This window comes from Colius striatus, chromosome Z (genome assembly GCF_028858725.1).
Source record: "Colius striatus isolate bColStr4 chromosome Z, bColStr4.1.hap1, whole genome shotgun sequence".
In the NCBI taxonomy this organism is placed as follows: domain Eukaryota; kingdom Metazoa; phylum Chordata; class Aves; order Coliiformes; family Coliidae; genus Colius; species Colius striatus.
The window spans coordinates 86,881,210-86,901,267 of NC_084790.1; the positions used below are offsets into that span (position 1 = coordinate 86,881,210).

Genomic DNA, 20,058 nt, shown 5'->3' on the forward strand with positions numbered 1-20,058 from the left:
GAGACTCACATGTTATTTTGAGTCTTCCTTGACTAGGGCAGAGTGAAGAGCCCAGTGCCTATAGCAGCCTGTAACAGCAACATGCTGTGATGTCTTCTTGAAGGTGTAGACAGTGAGTGAGGGTGGAATGAGCTAAACTGTTATCCCTGCTCTACCCTCTTGCAAATAACCTCAGTGCCTCTGGCTGGCTTAAGGAGAGTTCTCATCCTCAGAGAAGAAAAGATAGGAGTCTACAGGGCAAGGAGAGAAATAGGGAAGCAGAGCTAAGGCAATGGTACGAAAACACAAAGAGCTTTGAAGGTGAACACAAGCAAAATGAGCCCCAGCCAAATGAACTTTTACAAACTGTCGGTGATGTTGACCTGGGTCTGATTCTGTAGCTGGATTCCTTTCTGTGGTGTTGAGTTTTGCCAGGGCTGTCTGCAGTATTGCCATAGGAACAAGCAAGAGGGCTTTGGAAATGAGGAGAAATCCTCATTTCCATCTTTCAAAATTGTTTTGCCACTTAGTAGGTTGTAATTACTTATATACTTTGACATTAATTATTATAAAATGCCTTGAGATTTGACTTGGCTGTGTAATTGCATGTTATTTGCACAGTGAGTTCTGGTTGTTACATCAGGCTTTGAAAGAGACCAGATCCTCTGGAGCATTTTGGGTCTCAGCATAATAACTAATTCTGATATCTGTGTGTCAGGAAGGTTGTTTTCTTCAGCGAAAGGTTGAGCTCGTCCTAGATTCCTGTTTCCTGCCACGAGCTGCGTGATTAACTGTTGTTCTCTGAGCCACGCTGGCTGGCACAGATACTGTGGAGACACTGGACAACACCAGCATGCTCAAATTAAATAAGTTCCTGTTGTGATCAGGCTCTTCTCTAACCAGTTTGCTTCTTTCTGCTATTCTATTTGCAAATAATGTCAGACCTTGCAGGCAGTCTCACTAAGAGGGGGGGAATTTCTCCAGTGCTGCTGTTCCTTGGAGTAGTGGGGCAGGAGCTGAGATCCCAGGAGAGACAATGGATCCGAGCTCCCAGGCAGTCTCAATAGCATTCATGCTGCAGGATGTGGAAAAGAAGATGTGAGATGGCGTTTCCAGTCCAATCATCTTATTCTCACCCTGCAGAAGGAACAGAATAGAAGTTGCAGAGTCCTCCCTGTGGCATGGGGAAGTGAACCTCTTGCTGCTATCCATGAAGCACCACAGCAGGCTTGGGCTCATCAGTCCTTGGTAATTAATTCCTAAGCAGTTTGGCTTGTTGTGGCAGGCGTGGTGGACAGGAAGAGATTTTAAAGATTTAAACCTTTAACAATTGTTTGTTCCAACTGTAATTCCTTTAGAAGAGCAAAGTAATCTGTTTTGGTTTTTCCTTTGGAATTCTTTTTCCTGTCTCTGTTTCTTAAACTTCTTGACATCTGAGTAACGTGGTGCAGTATTTTGACCCAGTGTAAACAGCAGCAGTGAGTTTCTCCTCATGACCAAGAGTTAGGGCTGGGTGAAGAGCGGTGCCATAGATCCGGTCAATGCCATCGGGATGTTTGAGTGCGCATCCCACCTCTGGCCATCTTATTCTATCTTTCTCTTCTCCTATGTCACATCTTCCTCACCACAGAAGATACTCTGATTTTAAAGTACATGAATAGAAGGTTTTGCATCTGATAGGTTTTAGAAGAACTCAATGCACAAACTACCTTTTCCTGCATTCGTGGTACTGGAGACATTAGATAACACCCTGAAAACTCCTACACAACCATAATCATAGAGTCATAGAATGGTGGCGTTGGAAGGCACCTTTAGAGATCATCTGGTCCAACATCCTGCCAAAGCAGGTCCCACCTAGATCAAGTCACACAGGAACGTGTCCAGGTGGGTCTTGAAGCCCTCCAAGGAAGGAGCCTCCACACCCTCCCTGGGCAGCCTGGGCCAGGGCTCCCTCACTCAAACACTGAAACAGTTTGTCCTTATGATTAGATGGAACTGGTTGTGTTCCAGCTTCATCCCATCACCCCTTGTCCTGCTGCTAGATACCATCAAAAAAAGTGCTGCCCCAACCTCCTGACACCCACCAGGGAGATATTTGTCAATATTAATGAGCTTCCCCCTCAGTCTCCTCCAGACTAAACAGCCCCAGGTCCCGCAGCCTTTCCTCACAAGGAAGATGCTCCAGTGCCCTGAGCATCTTGCTGGCCCTGCACTGGCCTCTCTGCAGCAGTTCCCTGTCGCTCTTGAGCTGAGGAGCCCACAACTGGACACAGGACTCCAGATGAGGCCTCAGCAGATGTGGCAGAGCAGAGGGGGAGCAGAACCTCCCTGGCCCTGCTGCCCACACTCTGCTGGATGCCCCCAGGCTGCTGTTGGCTTCTTGCCCATGAGGGCACATTGCTGGATCATGGGCAGTTTATTATCAGCCAGCACTGCCAGGTCTGTCTCTGCAGAGCTGCTCTCCAGCAGGTCACCCCCAGCCTGGCCTGGGGCAGGGGGTTGTTCCTCCCCAGCTGCAGGACTCTGTCCTTGTCCTTGTTGAACCTCAGCAGGTTCCTCTGTGCCCAACTCTCAAGCCAGTGATAATCATTTTGCAGTTTATTTTGGGTACAAGGTGGGTTTCTGGAGGGCTGTAGAAATGAAGGGCTTTTCTGTTTGTTGAAGAGTTTTCATTAGTACTTCAGCTGTGTGTTTCTCTCTTCTGGCATGGAAAGTCCACGACAGAGGTTGATACTGAAAGCTTCTCTTAAGGAACCCTGCAGAACACAGGGAAGTTTTCTTTTATGACATGGAACATTTCAGTCTCTGAAAAATGGACTATGAATTTAGGCTAACAAAACAGCAACCTACTGCTTTGGCACACTAAATGTTACAGCTGCCTCAAGGAAGAACAATATTGGTGATTGGTTATGTGGAAATTAATTAAGTCCTTTCTTTGTCTCCAGCTTTTCTCTACTATGACTAGAACACGCTGAACATAATGAGTTTCCATAGTTGGAGCTTGCTTCAGTCTCCACATGGTGTATTTATGTGTTTATTGATTTTTAATATTCAAAAGCCCATAGAGAGGAAAGACAGAGAGAAGGAGATAAAAATATAATGCTTGTTTTGTTGGCTTTTTTTTTTGAGGGAAGATGTTTTGAGCTTCAAACAACACACGGCCACTCTGAGGAACATCTGCTTTTTAATTTACCTGTCAATAACTCTTGATAGAACTGTTTACACTGTTCCTGCGCCTTCTTGGAGGGTGGAGACTGATGCTGCCCCTTCTGTGACAATTGCCATCAAAGCAGGAGATGGGACATAAGGAAAAACCTCTGTAATAGTCCTTTGGTTTTGGTTTTCTTTCCTCTCTGGCAGCTGTTAGCGAAGGACCAGCACCACAGCAGCCGTCCTTGCTACCACAGACGCAGCCCGAGCACTCCAGCAACGAGGACGCCCCGAGCAGAACCATCCCCACCGCCTGTGTCCGCCCCACTCACCCTCTCCGCAGCTTTGCCAACCCCTTGCTACCTCCACCCATGAGTGCAATAGAGCCGAAAGTCCCTTACACACCACTTCTGTCTCAAACAGGTAAGAGTGACAGGGGGATAAAAAAGCCTCCGGTACCACTCTTCTGAACCACTGGCTTTCAACCTGTGAGAAAATGAAGAGCTCAGGACTGTCCTGTACCTTGAAGAAATATCTGTAAGGGCTCACAGAACAGAAAGTGGATATATACAGTTTTATGGTAATAATCCAGTATTTCATTCTGACAGTCTGGAATAAAAATTCAGGACGAGGCAATAGCTTAAAATCAGAGTGATAAAAATGAATTAAATGAGATGCCAAATTAATCACTTGGTCTTGTTTCCAGTCTCCTGTTATGCTACAGTAACTTGAACCAGCGCCAGATACTTGACTCTTGTTTCAAGGCTTGCCTTTTTGATAATGAAAGGACTGTTTATGTATGCTGGAAAAGAACTGACTGCAATCCACTCCAGTCTGCAAACTACTTAAAAATTAAATATAGAGTGTGCAAGGAACAGAAAGAAAATTAGAATGTGTGGGTTCTTTTTTTTAACAAAAAAGGCTTTAGAATAGGGCCATTGTTGAATGGAGCTGTGGGCTGGTATCAGGGTGGCTTCAATGCCTGTGTACGGCTGGAGTGAAACATTCATTCGTGGGCGAGGGACGCAGCAGAGCGAGAGGGAACGGTGCCTCTCCAGCTCATTTGTTTCCAAAGCAGCACCATTTCTAGGGAGCTGTTTTAAATATCCACCCATGGATCAAAGGAGAATGTTTGTGTGATGTAGAGCTGGTATCTGCTTTGTTGGTGAGGTGAGCCCAGTGCTGGATTTGCTCCCCACGTGAGCTGGTGTGATTTGAGGAACACTATTTGCCTCGGTAACCCTAACTGCTAGAGCTATAGAAAAAAAACCCCACAGGGTCTGCAGGCTACGATGTCATTTTAACTGTTTACCTTACTCCTTGAGCTTGGATAATCTCCAGTTTGGCTCAGGCAACCTTGGAGATTTCAGCTCTACTCTAGTCTAATGCGTAGCTCTCTTGCCATACAGCATATGTTAGGTCAATGCTTGCAACAAACAAGCTACCAAAACATCTCTGCATTTCTAAGGGAAGCACCTGCTATCCATCAACAAGTAATCCAGTTTCTGACAGCAGACAGAAGCAGATAAATCCTTAGTTATTGGAGAAGTGCTTTTGCCAAACAGTGCTGCTGTATTATTTATATATATACGTATATATATATATAAAACAGAGCCCGTTAACCTTTATTTAGTACTGCCTTTTGCTTTATGAGGATCCAACTCCACTTGCCTTACTCCAGTGAGTAAGCCTGGTCACCTTGAAAGGACAGTTTGTTCTCTAAGTCCTTCAGAGTTTACATTTTAACAATTATAACCCGGAGGCAGGAGAAAGGAAGTCAGTGCGTGTTACTTACCTTCAGAAAGAATCCCATCCCTTTTTACGATGGTGTCTAGCAACAGGACAAGGGGTGATGGGATGAAGCTGGAACACAAACAGTTCCTTTAAACATTTTCAGTGTTTGAGTGAGGGAGCCCTGGCCCAGGCTGCCCAGGGAGGGTGTGGAGGCTCCTTCCTTGGAGGGTTTCAAGACCCATTTGGACACGTTCCTGTGTGACCTGATCTAGGTGGGACCTACTTCTGCAGGGGGTTTGGACTGGATGATCTCTAAAGGTCCCTTCCAACCCCATCATTCTGTGATTCTGTGATTCCTGACAAATAAAACTGCCTTTTTTCTGAGTAAGTGATCTCACATAAGCAGATGCACTGTTCCCTACAAATAGTGTGCAGAACTTTCTTCTCAGTCAAAATTCAGAGTGAAGCAACAGAAAGAAGTAAAACAAGTGGTAAAACGATGGAAAAAAAAGTGTTTTTCTGAACTCTACAATGTAGACAAAGATATGCTGCTGGGTTACATAAGGTCTTCAAACTGTTGTGCTCACTGTTATACTGAAAGCACGATTTTTACATTTTAGAATTGTGTGTCACTTCATTTCTGATCCGCCTCTGGCTATTTCGTGGTGTTGGGGGCTATTCATTTCTCTCCATGGGTGGTTCCTCCTGCTTTTCTCGATGTACTTGTCCTCAGAGTCATTAGCCAGACTGATGCTGTGTCCTTTACCAATTTCTTGCAGAAAGGTTTCCTGCATTAAGTGTTCGCTTCTGTTTGTGCTTCTGGGCAGAACTAACTCTGGCCCTGCAAAATGAAGTTGCTTTTTTCAACACCCACTCCTGAATCCCACTCCTCAGGATCCCAGATCTCTCTTCTCACTTAAAATGGGAGTGGAGAGATAAAGCACTGGGAAGGAGATGTTGAGGAAGAGCGCTTAATTTCACCAGCAGTTCTGAGTCTTTAATGCTACCCATGAGCATGAAATCTCAGCCATAGTTGGATACTCACGGAAGGGGAATTTTGAAGACGCTTGTGACTTCACAAAGCTTGTGATGGATTTCTCTATTTGAGCAAAGCTCCTAGAAAAGACAATTGATATGTCCCTGCATAGTCACTCCTTCCTCATCCCCACTGGCAGAGCTGAGCTCTGTCTCAGGCCACCTGAGACAATTCCTGTATGGACAACATCTGCTAATTACACCCCACTTATGGACATCTCAGGTTTAAAAGGCTCTTAGAAAATTCCCACATTGAAATAACTGTTACTTTCCTTAGCTTGATTGGTAGAATTAGTTAATTTTTCATTGTCTTTCTTAAACTGAAGATGTTTTTAGGTGTCCTGTGTAACAAAGTAATAGGGCAATAAGTAACAGACTCATCATCACTTAAACCAACTGAACTACTCCTTGCTTTGCTGCTCTGTTTTTAAATCCCTGTCAGTCTGATGTCTTATCCTTTCAGACAATATATAACTAATGGAACAATCCTGCAGCATTCAGAAGGGGACAAAGCAGCAGCAGACAGTATAGATTGATCCAGAGATTTCCAGCAAAGACTTTAAAAAGCAGGATTCTGAACTTAGTAGGGTTTTCCTGTGAAATCTCTTCATTACTGCTTTGCAGGCTCTCCTCTCTCCAGTCCTATGAGTCTTCTATCTCCTCTCTTTAAAGAGTAGCCTGTATGGAAATGCTGGGAAGTGGTGTCCTCTAGTCCTCAATCAGCTTCACCACCTGCCCCATAGCCAACCACATGCCCCAGATCTTGTTATACCTTTAGATTTTAGTCCTGGAGCTGATGTCTGACGCTGGTCTTCATGCAATATTAACATCACAATTAATTTTTGGATCTTACTCAGAGAATAGACGAGCTCAAGGCTTTTTCTTGGTTTGATTGACCTGATGCTAAAAGGAGACATCTCCTCTTATATTTTATCTATTCAGTATATCTCTGTAGTGGGAAGATAATTAGCTGTTAACCTCTATCATGTGGTTCATTAAAAAGACATACAGAAATCATTATTCAGTTGTGGGGGGTTTTGCCATGGGGATATGGATAAATATCTAAAAGGCTGTGCTCCTGGTTTTAGGTCATGACATCAGGCTAATCCAGAGCCAAACCTGCCATTTCTCTTCCTTTTTTTTTTTCCTTTTCTTTTATTTCTCAAGTCAAGTAAATCACATCAAGCCCTTCCCATTGATATTTTATAGGAGATCTCACCTTTTTCATCACTGCTTTCTGATCGAGCACTTGAGGTTCCTAATACTCATTCTGAAGGCGTGGGAATCGCTCCGTGGTATTTCCAGTCTCCACTGTGGCTGCACACGTTCCTCTTTGCAAGTCTTACACACAGGCATATAAGTGATTTGACTTAGTCCCCTTTCAGGTTAAATCGAAAATGTTTGATGGAGTGTTGAGCTTATTGCATTATAGATCTGACATAAATTCCACAAATGGACAAGGAAGGTAGGGTTTTGGTTTTTTTTTCCCCTCACGAATGAAAATTCCTTTTAAGTCTTGATGATCAGCTGCACTTTAAGTGAACCTGAATTAGCAGGTCATTTTTCTTCTGCAGAAGCAGATGTGAGGTGATGGAAAATGCCACCTGTGAGGCAGTGGGTTTTATACTGTGTGACAGTATAAAACTTGTGCCTTTGCAGGCTCCTGTACCTTTTGTGAGACTGTACAAAAACGTTGCATTTTTTTTCTACTACTCCTCCACCAAAAATAATAGTCGGAAATCCAAGTGGTCATTGACTTTATTGTACAGCAAAAGTCATCTTGATTTTCCTTCCTTCTACTAAGCTATAGGGTTTACCCCCAAGCTGACTGTGGGCTGGTAGTGCAGGGGATGGCTCGTACTGCAGATGAACTGCTCGAGATTTATTACTTTGCCTCTTTGGAAATAAATCTTGTCTTTTCAACTTTAGAGGTATAAACGTGAGGAGTGAGTTGTAGAAATCTGGCAGTAAACATCTGTGTGTAAAAAGCAGCAGCTGAGTGTTGCCTGGACATCAGTACAAATTCTTCCCATGTCCAGGCTGACTCACACACTGGTTTCCTTACCAAACACGATAAGGAAGCCTCATGAGAAAATGAGCTCTGTGTGGTGTTACTTGTGCTATGCCTTTCTGTTTTCCCTATACCACCAGAATAATGGGATAAAGAGTGAAGGCTTACAAAGCCAGTGAGCTAACCATCAGATAAACAAGGGATCAAACCAAGAGGAAGACAGGGTATGTGGATATTAAGCAGTGAATCCTAGACCATAATACTCTCAAGAAGCAAGAGTCTGGGACCTCACTAGATGCTGAAATTACGGTGATCCCTGGAAGAGGGGAAGTAGGAACAACATAGAATTTTCAGTTGTAGTAAGAAGAGGCTACTACTGCTAAAGTCACTGTTAGAGGAGTATCATTTTGAATATCACATCTCAGGTGGAGTGTTCAGAGATGGAAATTCCAAGAATAAAACTTTTGGCTGCAAATTAGGCAAATTCTCTGACGCTGGGATTTATGCAGCTAATTGCTACCCAGTTTTGGAGTGTTTAATCCCCTCTCTTGCAAAGTGGGGAGTTAAACTGTGAATGCATTTGTTCTGAACAATCAATTAGCTCTAATTAATTAGCTGTATGAGCAAATTCTGGGTCCATTTTTTTTTTCCTTTTGAAAATTTGCTGTTCACAAGAAAAAATCCAAAAACATAAATACAAAACCTGTTGCTTCTGATTTGAATTCAGTCACTGAGTGTAAAGGCAACTGAGAACAGTTTTGTTAACAAGGTGTAAAAATCTTCCTGGTAGAGGGTTTTTGGTTTTATTCTTATTTTAATGATGAGTGTAAATGAGATTATGGACTTCTCTTTACCATGGTCTGTAGTAAGCAAGGTCTATAATTCACTGAAAATACGTGAATGAGTCATTCTTGAACCTTTCATTCTAAAATCTTAGCTTTTTGCACTAGTAACTCCCAAATTCAAAGGAAAACTGCTCTTTTATTTCATAAGCATTTACATGTAACCACTTCAACTTTGAGCTGTTTTTCCTTCCCTATTTCTTTCTATGAAAACAAGCTTTCTCCATTCAGTTGGGAGATATATTGGCAGAGGATTGCTGTGAAATGGATAGCCATGTCTGCTAGAGAAATATGGCCCCAGCCCAGTAGAGTTTAATTATCAGGAAGATAGCCTCAGATACCTGAGTCATCTCATTGAAATCAAGGGTATGACAGGAGCAAGAAGTGGATTTAGGTGTTTGTCTGGATCAATGACTTGATTCCCTTCTGACGCAAACATCTGTTTCAATTCAAGGCAGCAGTCAAATCTATCTAATCTAATGATGTGCCATTTTATCTTCCTTGGTTTCATAATCAGAGAAATAAAACTTTTCCCACCGCCTGTACAACTTCTTATTATAAATATGGGATTGTGTGTGTTCTCACTGAGCACTTGTAGCCAATGAGTCACTTTTGCCCTGACATTTATCCCACATTTCTATTTCCAGCAAATGGATTTTAAACATGAAGAGCAGCTGGGAAGCTAGAGACAAAATCTATTGTATTTCCATGTATTTGAGCAATCTGTGTTGCTTTTGTCTTGAAGTGTCCTTCCCAAACTCACTGCTTCTATACCTATTGTGAAGACACAGCACCTAAATGTGAGATTTCAAAACTGTGGCATTTCAAAAGCCTCCCCAGTAGGCAGCCCCAGTACTTGCTTGCTACCATATTCTCGAGAGTGGATAAATGACCTCTTTCTCTTTTATTTCTCTTTTACTTTATTTCTTCTGCCACCAAATCTTTCTAAATTAAACTTTGCCATCTTCAAGAAAAACTTCCCTTGCAGGATGAGCCAAGCCTCCATTGATTATCACCTCAAAAGTCACTTTTAGAAACTCAGATTTCTCTATGCGAAACATTTTTCTCCTCCTGTAAAGTGAAACAGATGAATATTGAAATATTTTTTGTAGAATTACATATTCTGTTCCCCTGAGAGGCACCATGTTACTTAAACAGGAACATCCTGCCATGGAGCTACAAGGTAAACTCACTTCCACATGTTATTCTCATCTTCATGTTTCGATTTGTAAATCATTTAAATTGACGCTGTTTTTACTGGTGGAAATATCAAATAGTCTGTAAATGGCATTTGATCCTTGTGTGACTCTTTTGTTGTAGTTTTAGGAGAAAATTACCTCATCCTACTTGCAGCACACCCTACCAGCTTTGAATACTTGACAGGGAAAGCCTTTGCATTGCTATGCAGCCCACCCTTGAACTTCAGGCTGCCAATCTGCTTTCTGTCAGAAGCATCTGGAACAGAAAAAAATCTTAAATCATTTCAATTATCCAGATTGATCATTTTCAGTTCTGTGAGCTATGATGTATCTCTGTGGGAGCACCCTTGCAGATTCCTCCATGCCTGCAGAGCTTCATTACTAGAAGTAGCTCTATACTAATGACACAGATAGCTTTTGCCTTTTATCTTGTTGGCTAGAAAAAGCTGTGGAAAAAGTGTGAGATGCAGAGCCAGAAAAGATTGTCCTTGTTTAGTTACAAGTCTATCATTACCTTCCCATTTCTGCAGCTTATTTTGACTTTTACAGTCTCATTATACAAGTTTCCTCTAAGTAGTCTTCGTCCTCCAAGAATCCTCTCAATTCTTATGAAAACAAACTCTTGTTTTCATTTGCATCCCAGTAGATGGATCAATTTTCACCTGCCTCCTCAGACTGGGTGATTTTCAACTACACATCCCCTATGAAGGGGATGTCTTTGCTGTATGTCGTGTCTGATAGTCTATTACAGAAGAATATATCAGTATCCTGATATATGCTGGACATTTTCTGTTTAAGTTTCCAAATGAGTTTTATGAGATGTGTCTAAAAAATACTTTACCTGATCCATAATAGGTTTTTTTGCTTTGTTCAAAATGCTAAACCACTACCACCACCACCACCACCAACAACAACAAAGCTTTAAGTTAATCAAATATTGGACAGAACATTTTGTCCAGCTCTGGAATCAATAGACTAAAATGGTTACAGGTAAAAACCTGGAGCCAGTAGCCCAAGTACAGCACAATGCATCTGCTGCCAAGTCCTCCAGTCAGAGCTTCTCCAGTGTTCTGTCTGCTGTCACACACTGTGTTTGATGATGGTTGTGTTGGGTTGTGTTGTGTTCTTCAAAATGCTAGATGTCCTTTTTGCAACTGTGTCCACCCTCTGATGCTTTAGCCTAGGTGTGTCCTTCCTAAGCCCAGCTGTTAGTGATCTCTGAAGAACGTGTTGGCATTGCAACCTTGACCCACATCTCACTGGCTTTAACGGGAAGACTCTTCTTGCCTTTGAGTTTTGCACTACCATTTTGTGAAACCAAATGGCCACAATCTTTGCAAGAAGCACAGGATTCTCAGGCAGAGCTGATTCCATCATGTAGACTTTTTTTCTTTGTTGCTGTTTGTTGATAAACTCAACACTTTTTACAGTTCATTTTTCCCTGCGTGCAAGTCCCGAGGCTTCTACAAAGCTGTTCCTGTGCCCCTGATTGATCGGAACCTGCTTTAGCTGGATGATCTTTAGATGTCACCTCCAACTCGTGCCATTCTGTGTTTCTATCATTCCAAGTAGGATTCTCCTAACACTCTGTAAAACAGAGTTGCTATTTTCCCTTCCTCTGGTAAAAATTACTTCCCTTGTACATCTGAAGATGGTGGTTGACCTCTCTGAGGCATGTACCCACTTGTAGGCTTCAAATCTGAGGCATTCAGCCTTTTCTCTTCCCTCACTTCCTTCTGTTAGACCTAGCAGAATTTATGGCAAAATTTCCAGTTCCCCCCTTCTTTCTCAGAGATGTGACTCATTCACAGCTAATTTTAGCCTTCTGATGAATAGGTGTCTGTCCTGTGCCAGTCATATAAGCTCCTCATGCAGCCAGAGGAGAGAGAGAGAGAGGATCAATTCATATAGCTTCTCCAAAGACTTTGGAAGACACTTTTCCCCATAGATGATTGAGGGAGATGAAAGAAGCAGCAGAGACTCATCCCACACTTTTAAACAGCCGAAGTGTTGTGAAACTCAGCTGAAGGGATGCAATACACAGTCCAACCTTGCTGTGAAAGCCTGAAAGTTTGCACGGGCAGCAGACAGGTAAAAAGGTCCCTGCACTTCTCTTCGTGTTACTCCAGCTCCAGAAGTCTTTTCAAGCCTTTGCTAGTAAGATTGCATAATCACACACCTATGGTACATACGAAAATAATAAGAATCAGTCCTAAGTCCAGATCTTGAGGAACACCACTGACAGCTGCCTTCTACTCCAGTACTCTCACTGAGCATGATTTCTTGCTGGTTTTTCATTATCTGGCTGCTATCAGTTTTTGCCTTCATCCCCGTTTTCTCCACTGTAACTCAGAATGCCTGTAACACATGAACCACACAGGAATTGTGGGTCTTCAAGTCGGGTACAGACCCTAGATCCACTAAGTGTGAATGTAGCAATTTTTGACAGTCTTGAGCTCCAATGAGCTTTGCTGCATTGTCCTCCCTGCAGCTAGGGACTGGCCTTTGGAAAGCCTGCAATGCAAGCAGCAGAAACCCTGAGCCTTCTCCCTGAAATGAGTTGTCCTCACCAGGCCAAGTACATCATCTTACATCCCATTCAGTATGTCTCAAAAGGAAATAATGCCACATAGCTCTCAAGAAGATGGAAACCCTATTGGTTTTACTTGCTGTCCATCATGATAAGCTGTGGCCTCTATGCACAAACATGTATGGAGTTAGAAAACTGCTTATTTTCGGCAGGATGGAGGGTGGCACCGATGTGCAGTGCTGCTGAAATACCAAGGATGGTACTGCAGTGACTGTAGGCCTCGGAGAGGCAGTGTGAGCTGGGATTTGCACCTGGGAGCCATTTATTATCTAACTCCTGAACCAGTGAAGTGTTTAATAACCCTACTGAGAAAATGAAACTTTCAATCAGTAAATCCACGCAGGGCCTGCTCAGAATTAGACCTGATCAGTGTTGTCATCTTCTGCCTCTTGTGGCTCCGGATCCAAGGTTTGCTCTTCTTCACTTGAGGGAATCCTGCTGAGTCGGAGGACGTTAGAAAACCAAAGCGATTTCAATTTAATTAGCTACTTATTTGCATAAATTTGTTTACTCAGCATGTCAGCCTTCTGCATCCAGAATTCTCTTCGAGGTGCCTACGTGGTCTTTCTTAACATCCTCTGGGGGAAGAAGGCTCGACTGTTGCACTAACTCCGTATCACAGGCGTTGCCTTGGAGAACGGTCACTGCTGTAGAACATTTGCTGGAGGACTTGCAATACGCAGCTATGCATAAAGAAAACCTTCTCTGCTTCGTTGTAGTCACGAGCATCACAATTTGCCTGTTGCTTTTGTGAGCTAAAGGGCAAAAGGATGCACAAACTGAACTTACTAATCATCGTTTTGGCTTCTCATTAACAATATCCGGGAGGGAACATCTGTCTTTGTTCAGAAAAGTGGGTCTTTAAGTCCAATTACTACAATTAATGAGCTACATATGAGAAACGTGATTTTTTATACCACGGGATTTAGAGGATTACAATAGCAACATACTCTGAATTTCACACAAACTCCTCACCACCAGCATCAAATATTTACTTCTCCAGCACCCCACGAAAGTCAAACAAGCAACAATGGAAAGCCCATTTGGGTCCACTAACCAATAAACAGCATGGATGCAGCTTTCTGCAGTGGCTGGATCTTATTATTCATTCTCCACGTCACAGTGATATCCCAGGACTCAATCCAGATTCCCTGCACTGGGAACTGGACCAATCTCTCTTTCACAAGGGACCAGGCACTGCTACAACAGTGATAACGCCACAGCTGCCAGCTGCAGGGGCCAGAGCTGCCATTGACTTCTTTGCTGAGCGCTGCAGGTGTTTCCAGAGCTCTGAGGGAGAAAAAAAACACCCAATAAAAATTTATTGGGAAGCTACAGTCTGTGCATCAGGCAGCTTGGAGTTAATTTGCCTGTGATGGTACCACCTCCTTCACTTTGTTTTTCTGAATCAGGCTCTAAGCGTGTAACTTGCTGGGTGTGTGTTTGGAGTGTCAGTGTCATATGCCCCCTCCTCACCCCTTTTCTTTAGAAATAAGCTTGTTTTTGGTTAAGAAATTGAACTGGAAAATATTTCCATTAACAAACAAACAAACAAAACAAAAACCCGACTTAAATGTGTGGGGCTTAGAAGATGAATCTTTGGGGATAGCTGTATCTTCTACTCTTACTCGGAGATACAGGTGGGTCTGAAGGCCCAGTTATTAAGGAAGTCTTTTAGCTGTTAAACTGGAGCTCAAAGAGTGAGGATATCTTTGTGTCTATCTCTTTTAGCTTGTATTGAGCTTTCACACCTTCATGGCTTCAGCTAAATGGGAGTTATCTGTGATTCTCAGCCTTACAGCAAGGGTGTTGCTGAGCCTCTCCCTCCCTGCCCCTGTCTTGCAGCTCTTAACTGGAACTTACTTTTAATGAACACACTGTTGGCAACTCGATTTCTGGAGGGATTTTGTTCTCTCTTCTGCTCCGTTGTGTTCCCTCTGCCTTAAACTAATTACAAATGTAAACACAATTCTTTGAAATACAGGAAAATTAATCTGGAGCTCTCGTCTTCTGGCTACTCGGTGGAGCTGTAAGGGTACAGAGAGCTGTCACAACTGCAATGATTTGGTGGGGTTTGGGGAGCAAGAGCCGTGGCTGCACCAGCTGCAGCAGCTGCCTGCCTTCCTATTCTGGAGTTATTCTCCAGGCTCTGGGCTCGGGGAGCGTTGCTTTCATGGTACGTTAATGGTCTATAAGAAAAGAGAGGTAATCAGGCGGGAATCTAGTGGCAGAAAACAAAAGGGTAATTAAACTTCAGATTCATGAACAGGTGGGTTGGTTTTGCATGGAAGCTGGGTGGGTTTCTGAGCTGAGACAGGGATTTTGGAGGGAACCTGTGTACATCCCATGGGGATGGAGACGTCTCCTGTGCTCCTTGTCACTGTGTCAGCCCCAGAGCCATGAGCATCCTTGTACAAAACCTCTCCTGTGGCTTCTCTCTACAACACTCCTTCTACAGACATTTTTATGGCTTCAGCATCTCAGAATCTGTTTTTCTCTCTCTGAGTCCAGTTCTGATACAGTGGTGAATAGCTGGCATGACTTACTGAGGCTGGTGCCTTTTAATGCCTCTAATAAGCATCATCGATGGCTGTTTCTGTTACCGTTAATAATAACAGGGGAAAAAAGGCAGGGAACTTGCTGAAGGTCGTAGTGGAGGAAACAGAGAGAAAAGAAAAGGTGTTTATTTGTGATTTGTCATCCTGATTTCAAAGGAGATGAAGTAAGTGTAACAAAACTCATACCCAGGTCCCATGAGGGATGGGAACCTGCCCTTTGATACTCCAAAATGATCCACTGTGCCAGGGGAGGATCCACTGGTGCCCAGTGGGGATATCTGGAGGGATTTGATGGTCTGTGGTACACGATGCATCCTGCCTAGCAATGTCTGCCTGGAGATTGCATATTTAAAGATATGATCCTGAAACTTGCCTGTAGGGCACAAGCAGGCATCAAAGTTGTTTAACGTTGATATAAGTGGGATGATTACCTTTTAGGGACCTAGGTGGCTGAAAGAAGTGCCAGTGATACTCTCAGGAATGACTCGTAGGAATATTTAATCCTTAGCTTCAGGGGGAGCAGGATTACTCTGTCAGCAAGCAAGCTTGAAATTGCTGTCCCCATTTTTTGGCCTTGAATCTGTGGTGCATGAGATGCATGATCTCAGTTTGGTTTCCTGTGGCAACTTTAGTTTTAAAACTATCCCTATGTCCTTAACACCAGTGTCCTGTGTGCCTCTGTTTCAACTGACAGCCCTTGTGTCTCTGTGCAGCATCTTGCACCTTGTGATGGGTTGAGGCAGATTGTCCAGGGCAAAGGCTTTTCTTCTTTGATGGAATATTTAATTAAATCATTAAGAGGGTCAAAGAATTTTTTATTTTCTCTAGAAGAGAGCTGAGACATTTCAAGCTGGGATAATAAACCAGAAAGGTTTTTGTTGCTTCTTTTTTGTGGGAGAAAGCTTGAAACACAATCTGTGTTTTAGCATCCCAGTGCCCCACCCGCAGGGATGCTGTCAGCTCGAGGGAGTTAGGAACAAAAACAGATGAGAACCATGGAAATAACTGCCATTCCCCCCAGCCTGGCCACTGCTCTCTCCTCTTTGGTCTCACTTTCTCCCTCAAACACAACATCAAGCTGTCAGTTCCCCGCCAGGCAGAGGCCACGGGGCCCAGGTTTTCATTATCTTCCTGGAGTGCCAGGTTTGTAGGTATTTTTCCCAGGAAAATTGAAGTTTCGGTGTGAAAACAACTTGTGTCTCTGCAGAAAAGCACTCTCCATCAAAAAGTAACGTCAACAGGAAAACTGCAGACCTGTTTCAGGCTGGCTCGAGAGCAGAGGCAGCTCTGGGCTCTCCTGCAGCTCACGTGAGCCTCGAGCATCGTCTCTGCTGGGTGCAGCAGTGGGGTTTGAAATATAATTGAAGGGGTTTCAGAAAGCATTTGTTTCTACTCTGGTGCTCCTCGTAAAATATGTAGCATGCATCTGTCCTGGAAGGAGACTGTACATCTACACCTGGAAGCAGTCATGGCAAAACCAGCTGCGTTTTGCTGTTAAACCCAACATTCCACTGCAACCCTCCTTTTTAAAACCTCCAGTTTCTCAGTGTGACTTTTGTTCCTCTTTCCAGGGCCGAACCTCCCGAAGGCTCAGGTTAAAACGGCATCCCTTGGCTTGGCAGGAAAAGCCAGGTCCCCTTTGCTGCCCGTCTCGGTACCCACAGCCCCAGAGGTGGCAGAAGAGGGCCACAAGCAGACGGAGGACTCCGCTAATGTAAGAAACACCTTTCAGAACCAGCCTTCTTGCAAGGCTCATCACCATCCAGTTACATTCTCTAATCCCCAGCCTGCCCATGAGATAACAGTCCGTCCTTTCTTATGCTGCAGCTGATGTCTATTTAGAAAGCTCATAAAAAGTTTGGCCGTCCAGTAAAAACTTCTCAGTCGGCTTTTAATGGACTTTGGAGTGTGTGATACGGGGCAGAAACGAGTGCTTAAATTCTCTGCTAATATTATCCATTGGACAACTCACACAGCTTTCTCCTGAGCACCCTAAAGATAGCAGGAGAAGAGAAAGAGAGGGTGAGAAGTGCGATAAGGGTAGAAAATAAGTTTGGCTTGAAAAAAAATGAGTGTATAGTAATACCAGATAATGGTAAGAGAAATAACATTGGAGAAGCTGATAAGTGAAACTGAAAAGATGATGAAATTACAATAATCTTTTCACTCCTATTAAGGCGCTCTCAGAGAAAGATCTCACGTGATCCAGAAGATGAAACAGTGCAAAAGGGATAAAGAGAAAAATAAATATATTAAATACATGTTTTGTATCACCTGCTTGCACAGGAGGATTTTTCTGCTGGGCACTGTAGCAGTGATTTGTCCAACGTTTGGTTGGTGAATCCATTTCTGTTTTCAACTTGGCTGAAGGGAAAGACGAAAGATTTGCTGTAGGCATATGTATGGAGGGTTTGGGTGTGTGGGCTAGTTAAATGCAGGACAACAGCTTTTGGTTCCTGCTTGTCAACATCAGCGGCACGAAAATATACTTCTGCATAGAGTCACAGAGGGATTCTCATTTTTTTTTGGAAAAAGAGGATGCAGGATGGTGTAAAAGACATCAAATCTCCTACTGGAAAGGCAAGGGGAAGGAAAATGTCCTCCATGGTAAAATTGTTGGCATAAGGAGGCATTTAACAGAGGATATTTGGTAACATAAAGTGTTAATTTCAGCTCTCCATATCTTATTTCATCAGAGTTCATCAGGAGAGAGATTGCTAGAACTCCACAAGTGTGAGGGCAGTTACAGGCAATAACAGTGCAGGCAGCCAGCTCATCAGGTGGTCAGAATTTGGGGAGAAAGGCTAAAGCTTGACTCTGAAGGTGCTCTTTTAAGCTGCCTGCTCCATCCCACCTTGTGCACTGCAGGACTTGTACAGCACTGTCAGATCTTTTACTGGGAAAAGCCCACATCAATAATATTATTTCAGTGTATTTCAGACACCTCTCAGAGTCTGAAAGCAGAAGATTTGCAACTCCTCTTTCTCTTCCCTTGGTAATTTTGGGGGGTCAATGGTTCCCATGAATAGGTGCAGTGTTGGTCATTTTAGGTTTTAGGCTGCTTATTCTCAGTTGACCTTTCCCCAAAGGATTACTTTCCTCCAGCCCAGTGAGGTGCTCCCAAAAACTGTTCACAGTCCTCTGCTGTTGAACCCAGAGAGGCTTTGCTATGAAGCCTGTAAGCATCACCCTGTCCTTGAGCACTCCAGGTCCCTGAGGTCCACCTGGGGAAGGTGTCTTGGGGACAGGCTGTGTCCAGGGCTCTGTGCGGGGAGGTTGGTTCCCACTGGCCACTGATCTGTTTGTGTTTGTTCATGTGCAGGTTTATGAGCAGGACGATCTGAGTGAACAGATGGCCAGTTTGGAGGGGTTAATGAAGCAACTCAATGCTATCACAGGCTCAGCCTTCTAACGGCTCTTGATGAAGTGATAATTATCCCGGAGCATTGCAGCATACCAGGATTTCACACATACCACCCATGTATGCCACCCCATAAAATCATCTTGGTCCCACTCCTCCAGTGCAAGGAAGACTCCTGCACTAATTCCTAAAAGGAATGCTAAACAAGAAGAAGAAGAAAAAAAGGAAATAACAATAAAGGAAACATTTCAGAGCTGTATATCTGGCATCTAAAGCGATTGGAACTGTGGCAAGGCAAATGACACCATCAGTCGTAGCTGATGCCATGGATTGCTCATTTTGATCTACTAGTCTTTGTAGAGCTCAAGTTGTCACGACTAACTCATGTTTTACTCGGTAGAGGTTCGTAGGCCTTTGTGTAGAACTAGTCTTACCTCATGCAAGTCTGTTTTTTAAGCATAGACCACGCCATTAAGGAGACGGTGTTGTAGGTCACTTGTTTGGGTCTGTTTTGTTTCGTTTTGTTTCGTTTTGTTTCAAGATAGGCAATTACTGACTATAAAAGCACTCATAGCAAACAATCACCACCACCACACCAAGTATTTGGAAGTTTTCCCAAGCAGCACAAAACGGAAAGACAAATTCCTAGTTTCTTTCGTCGTCTCTGTCACTCATCTCGCACGAGTATTGGGGATCAATGAATTGCTGTAATATTCAGCCATTTTAGCAAGTGTTTGTAAATCTTCCTGTAGTTAATGTTTTATGTATGGCAAACAGAGAACCAGGAATGTAAAAAAAAAAAAAAAAAAAGAAGAAAAAAACCCAACAAAATGAAACAAAAACCCACAAAAAACACAGAAAAACAAGCAAACAGACAAAAAAAAAAGGGAGATGTCTGCATTGGTGGCTTGCTGCCAGCCAGCTAGTGTACAGTTGCAGAAACAGGATGTGTTATGCAACCTACATTGGTGGCTTTTGTGCCAGTCTGCCCTGTAACAACTTTGAGAAGAGCTACTGGGGCCACTGTGAGATGGAGCAGAGGGAGAAACCTAGCTGAAGTTTCCCTGAGCCTTTCACATCCACCCCTCCCCATCCCCTGGGATGGTTCCAATCTGAGGACCTCTGCCTCTGCAGTGGATAGAAGAGGGCAAAGGAGTGGTAGGTCTAGGTGCTTGCCGAAGGCAGGACAGGAGCCTGGGAGAAGAAATCACAAAGGCCAGTAAATAACTGCTAAGTTAATTAGGAGGGCTTTTCTGCAAGCCTAATGTTTCGTGGTTGCCATCAGCAGCACTCCATAACGAGCAGAGAGCAGCAGGACACTGTGAACCACCTTTAGGGATTCCCTCTCCTCCTCCTGGTGCTTTAGCTGCACATTACGGTGTTTATTGACAAGGGTAACCGGTTGGATTGACTGAATTTTTGCGTGCATACATTTTATTGCTGAATTTTCAACTGCATTCAGCGTTAATCCCTGTTTATGCAGCTGAATCACCAAAAGGGAACTAATTTGCATATTTATCAGTTAGGAGGCTGCAAAACCCAGTAAGAGAGTTTCAGATGAATTATTCCATTCAGCTCTGCCTTTGATTTCAAGCTTGA

At 43.5% G+C, this 20,058-nt stretch overlaps 1 protein-coding gene across 1 annotated transcript in view; it reads left to right on the forward strand.

Annotated features, from left to right (window-relative positions):
- The window catches only part of DCC (DCC netrin 1 receptor), a 550,939-nt gene extending 532,429 nt beyond the window's left edge, over nucleotides 1–18,510 (forward strand). Inside the window, exons 29-31 of the mRNA XM_062018865.1 lie at nucleotides 3,340–3,552; nucleotides 16,670–16,812; nucleotides 18,421–18,510. Coding sequence (XP_061874849.1) covers nucleotides 3,340–3,552; nucleotides 16,670–16,812; nucleotides 18,421–18,510 — 446 coding nt within the window. The remainder of the gene's footprint in view (nucleotides 1–3,339; nucleotides 3,553–16,669; nucleotides 16,813–18,420) is intronic.
- The last annotated feature ends 1,548 nt before the right edge of the window (nucleotides 18,511–20,058 follow it).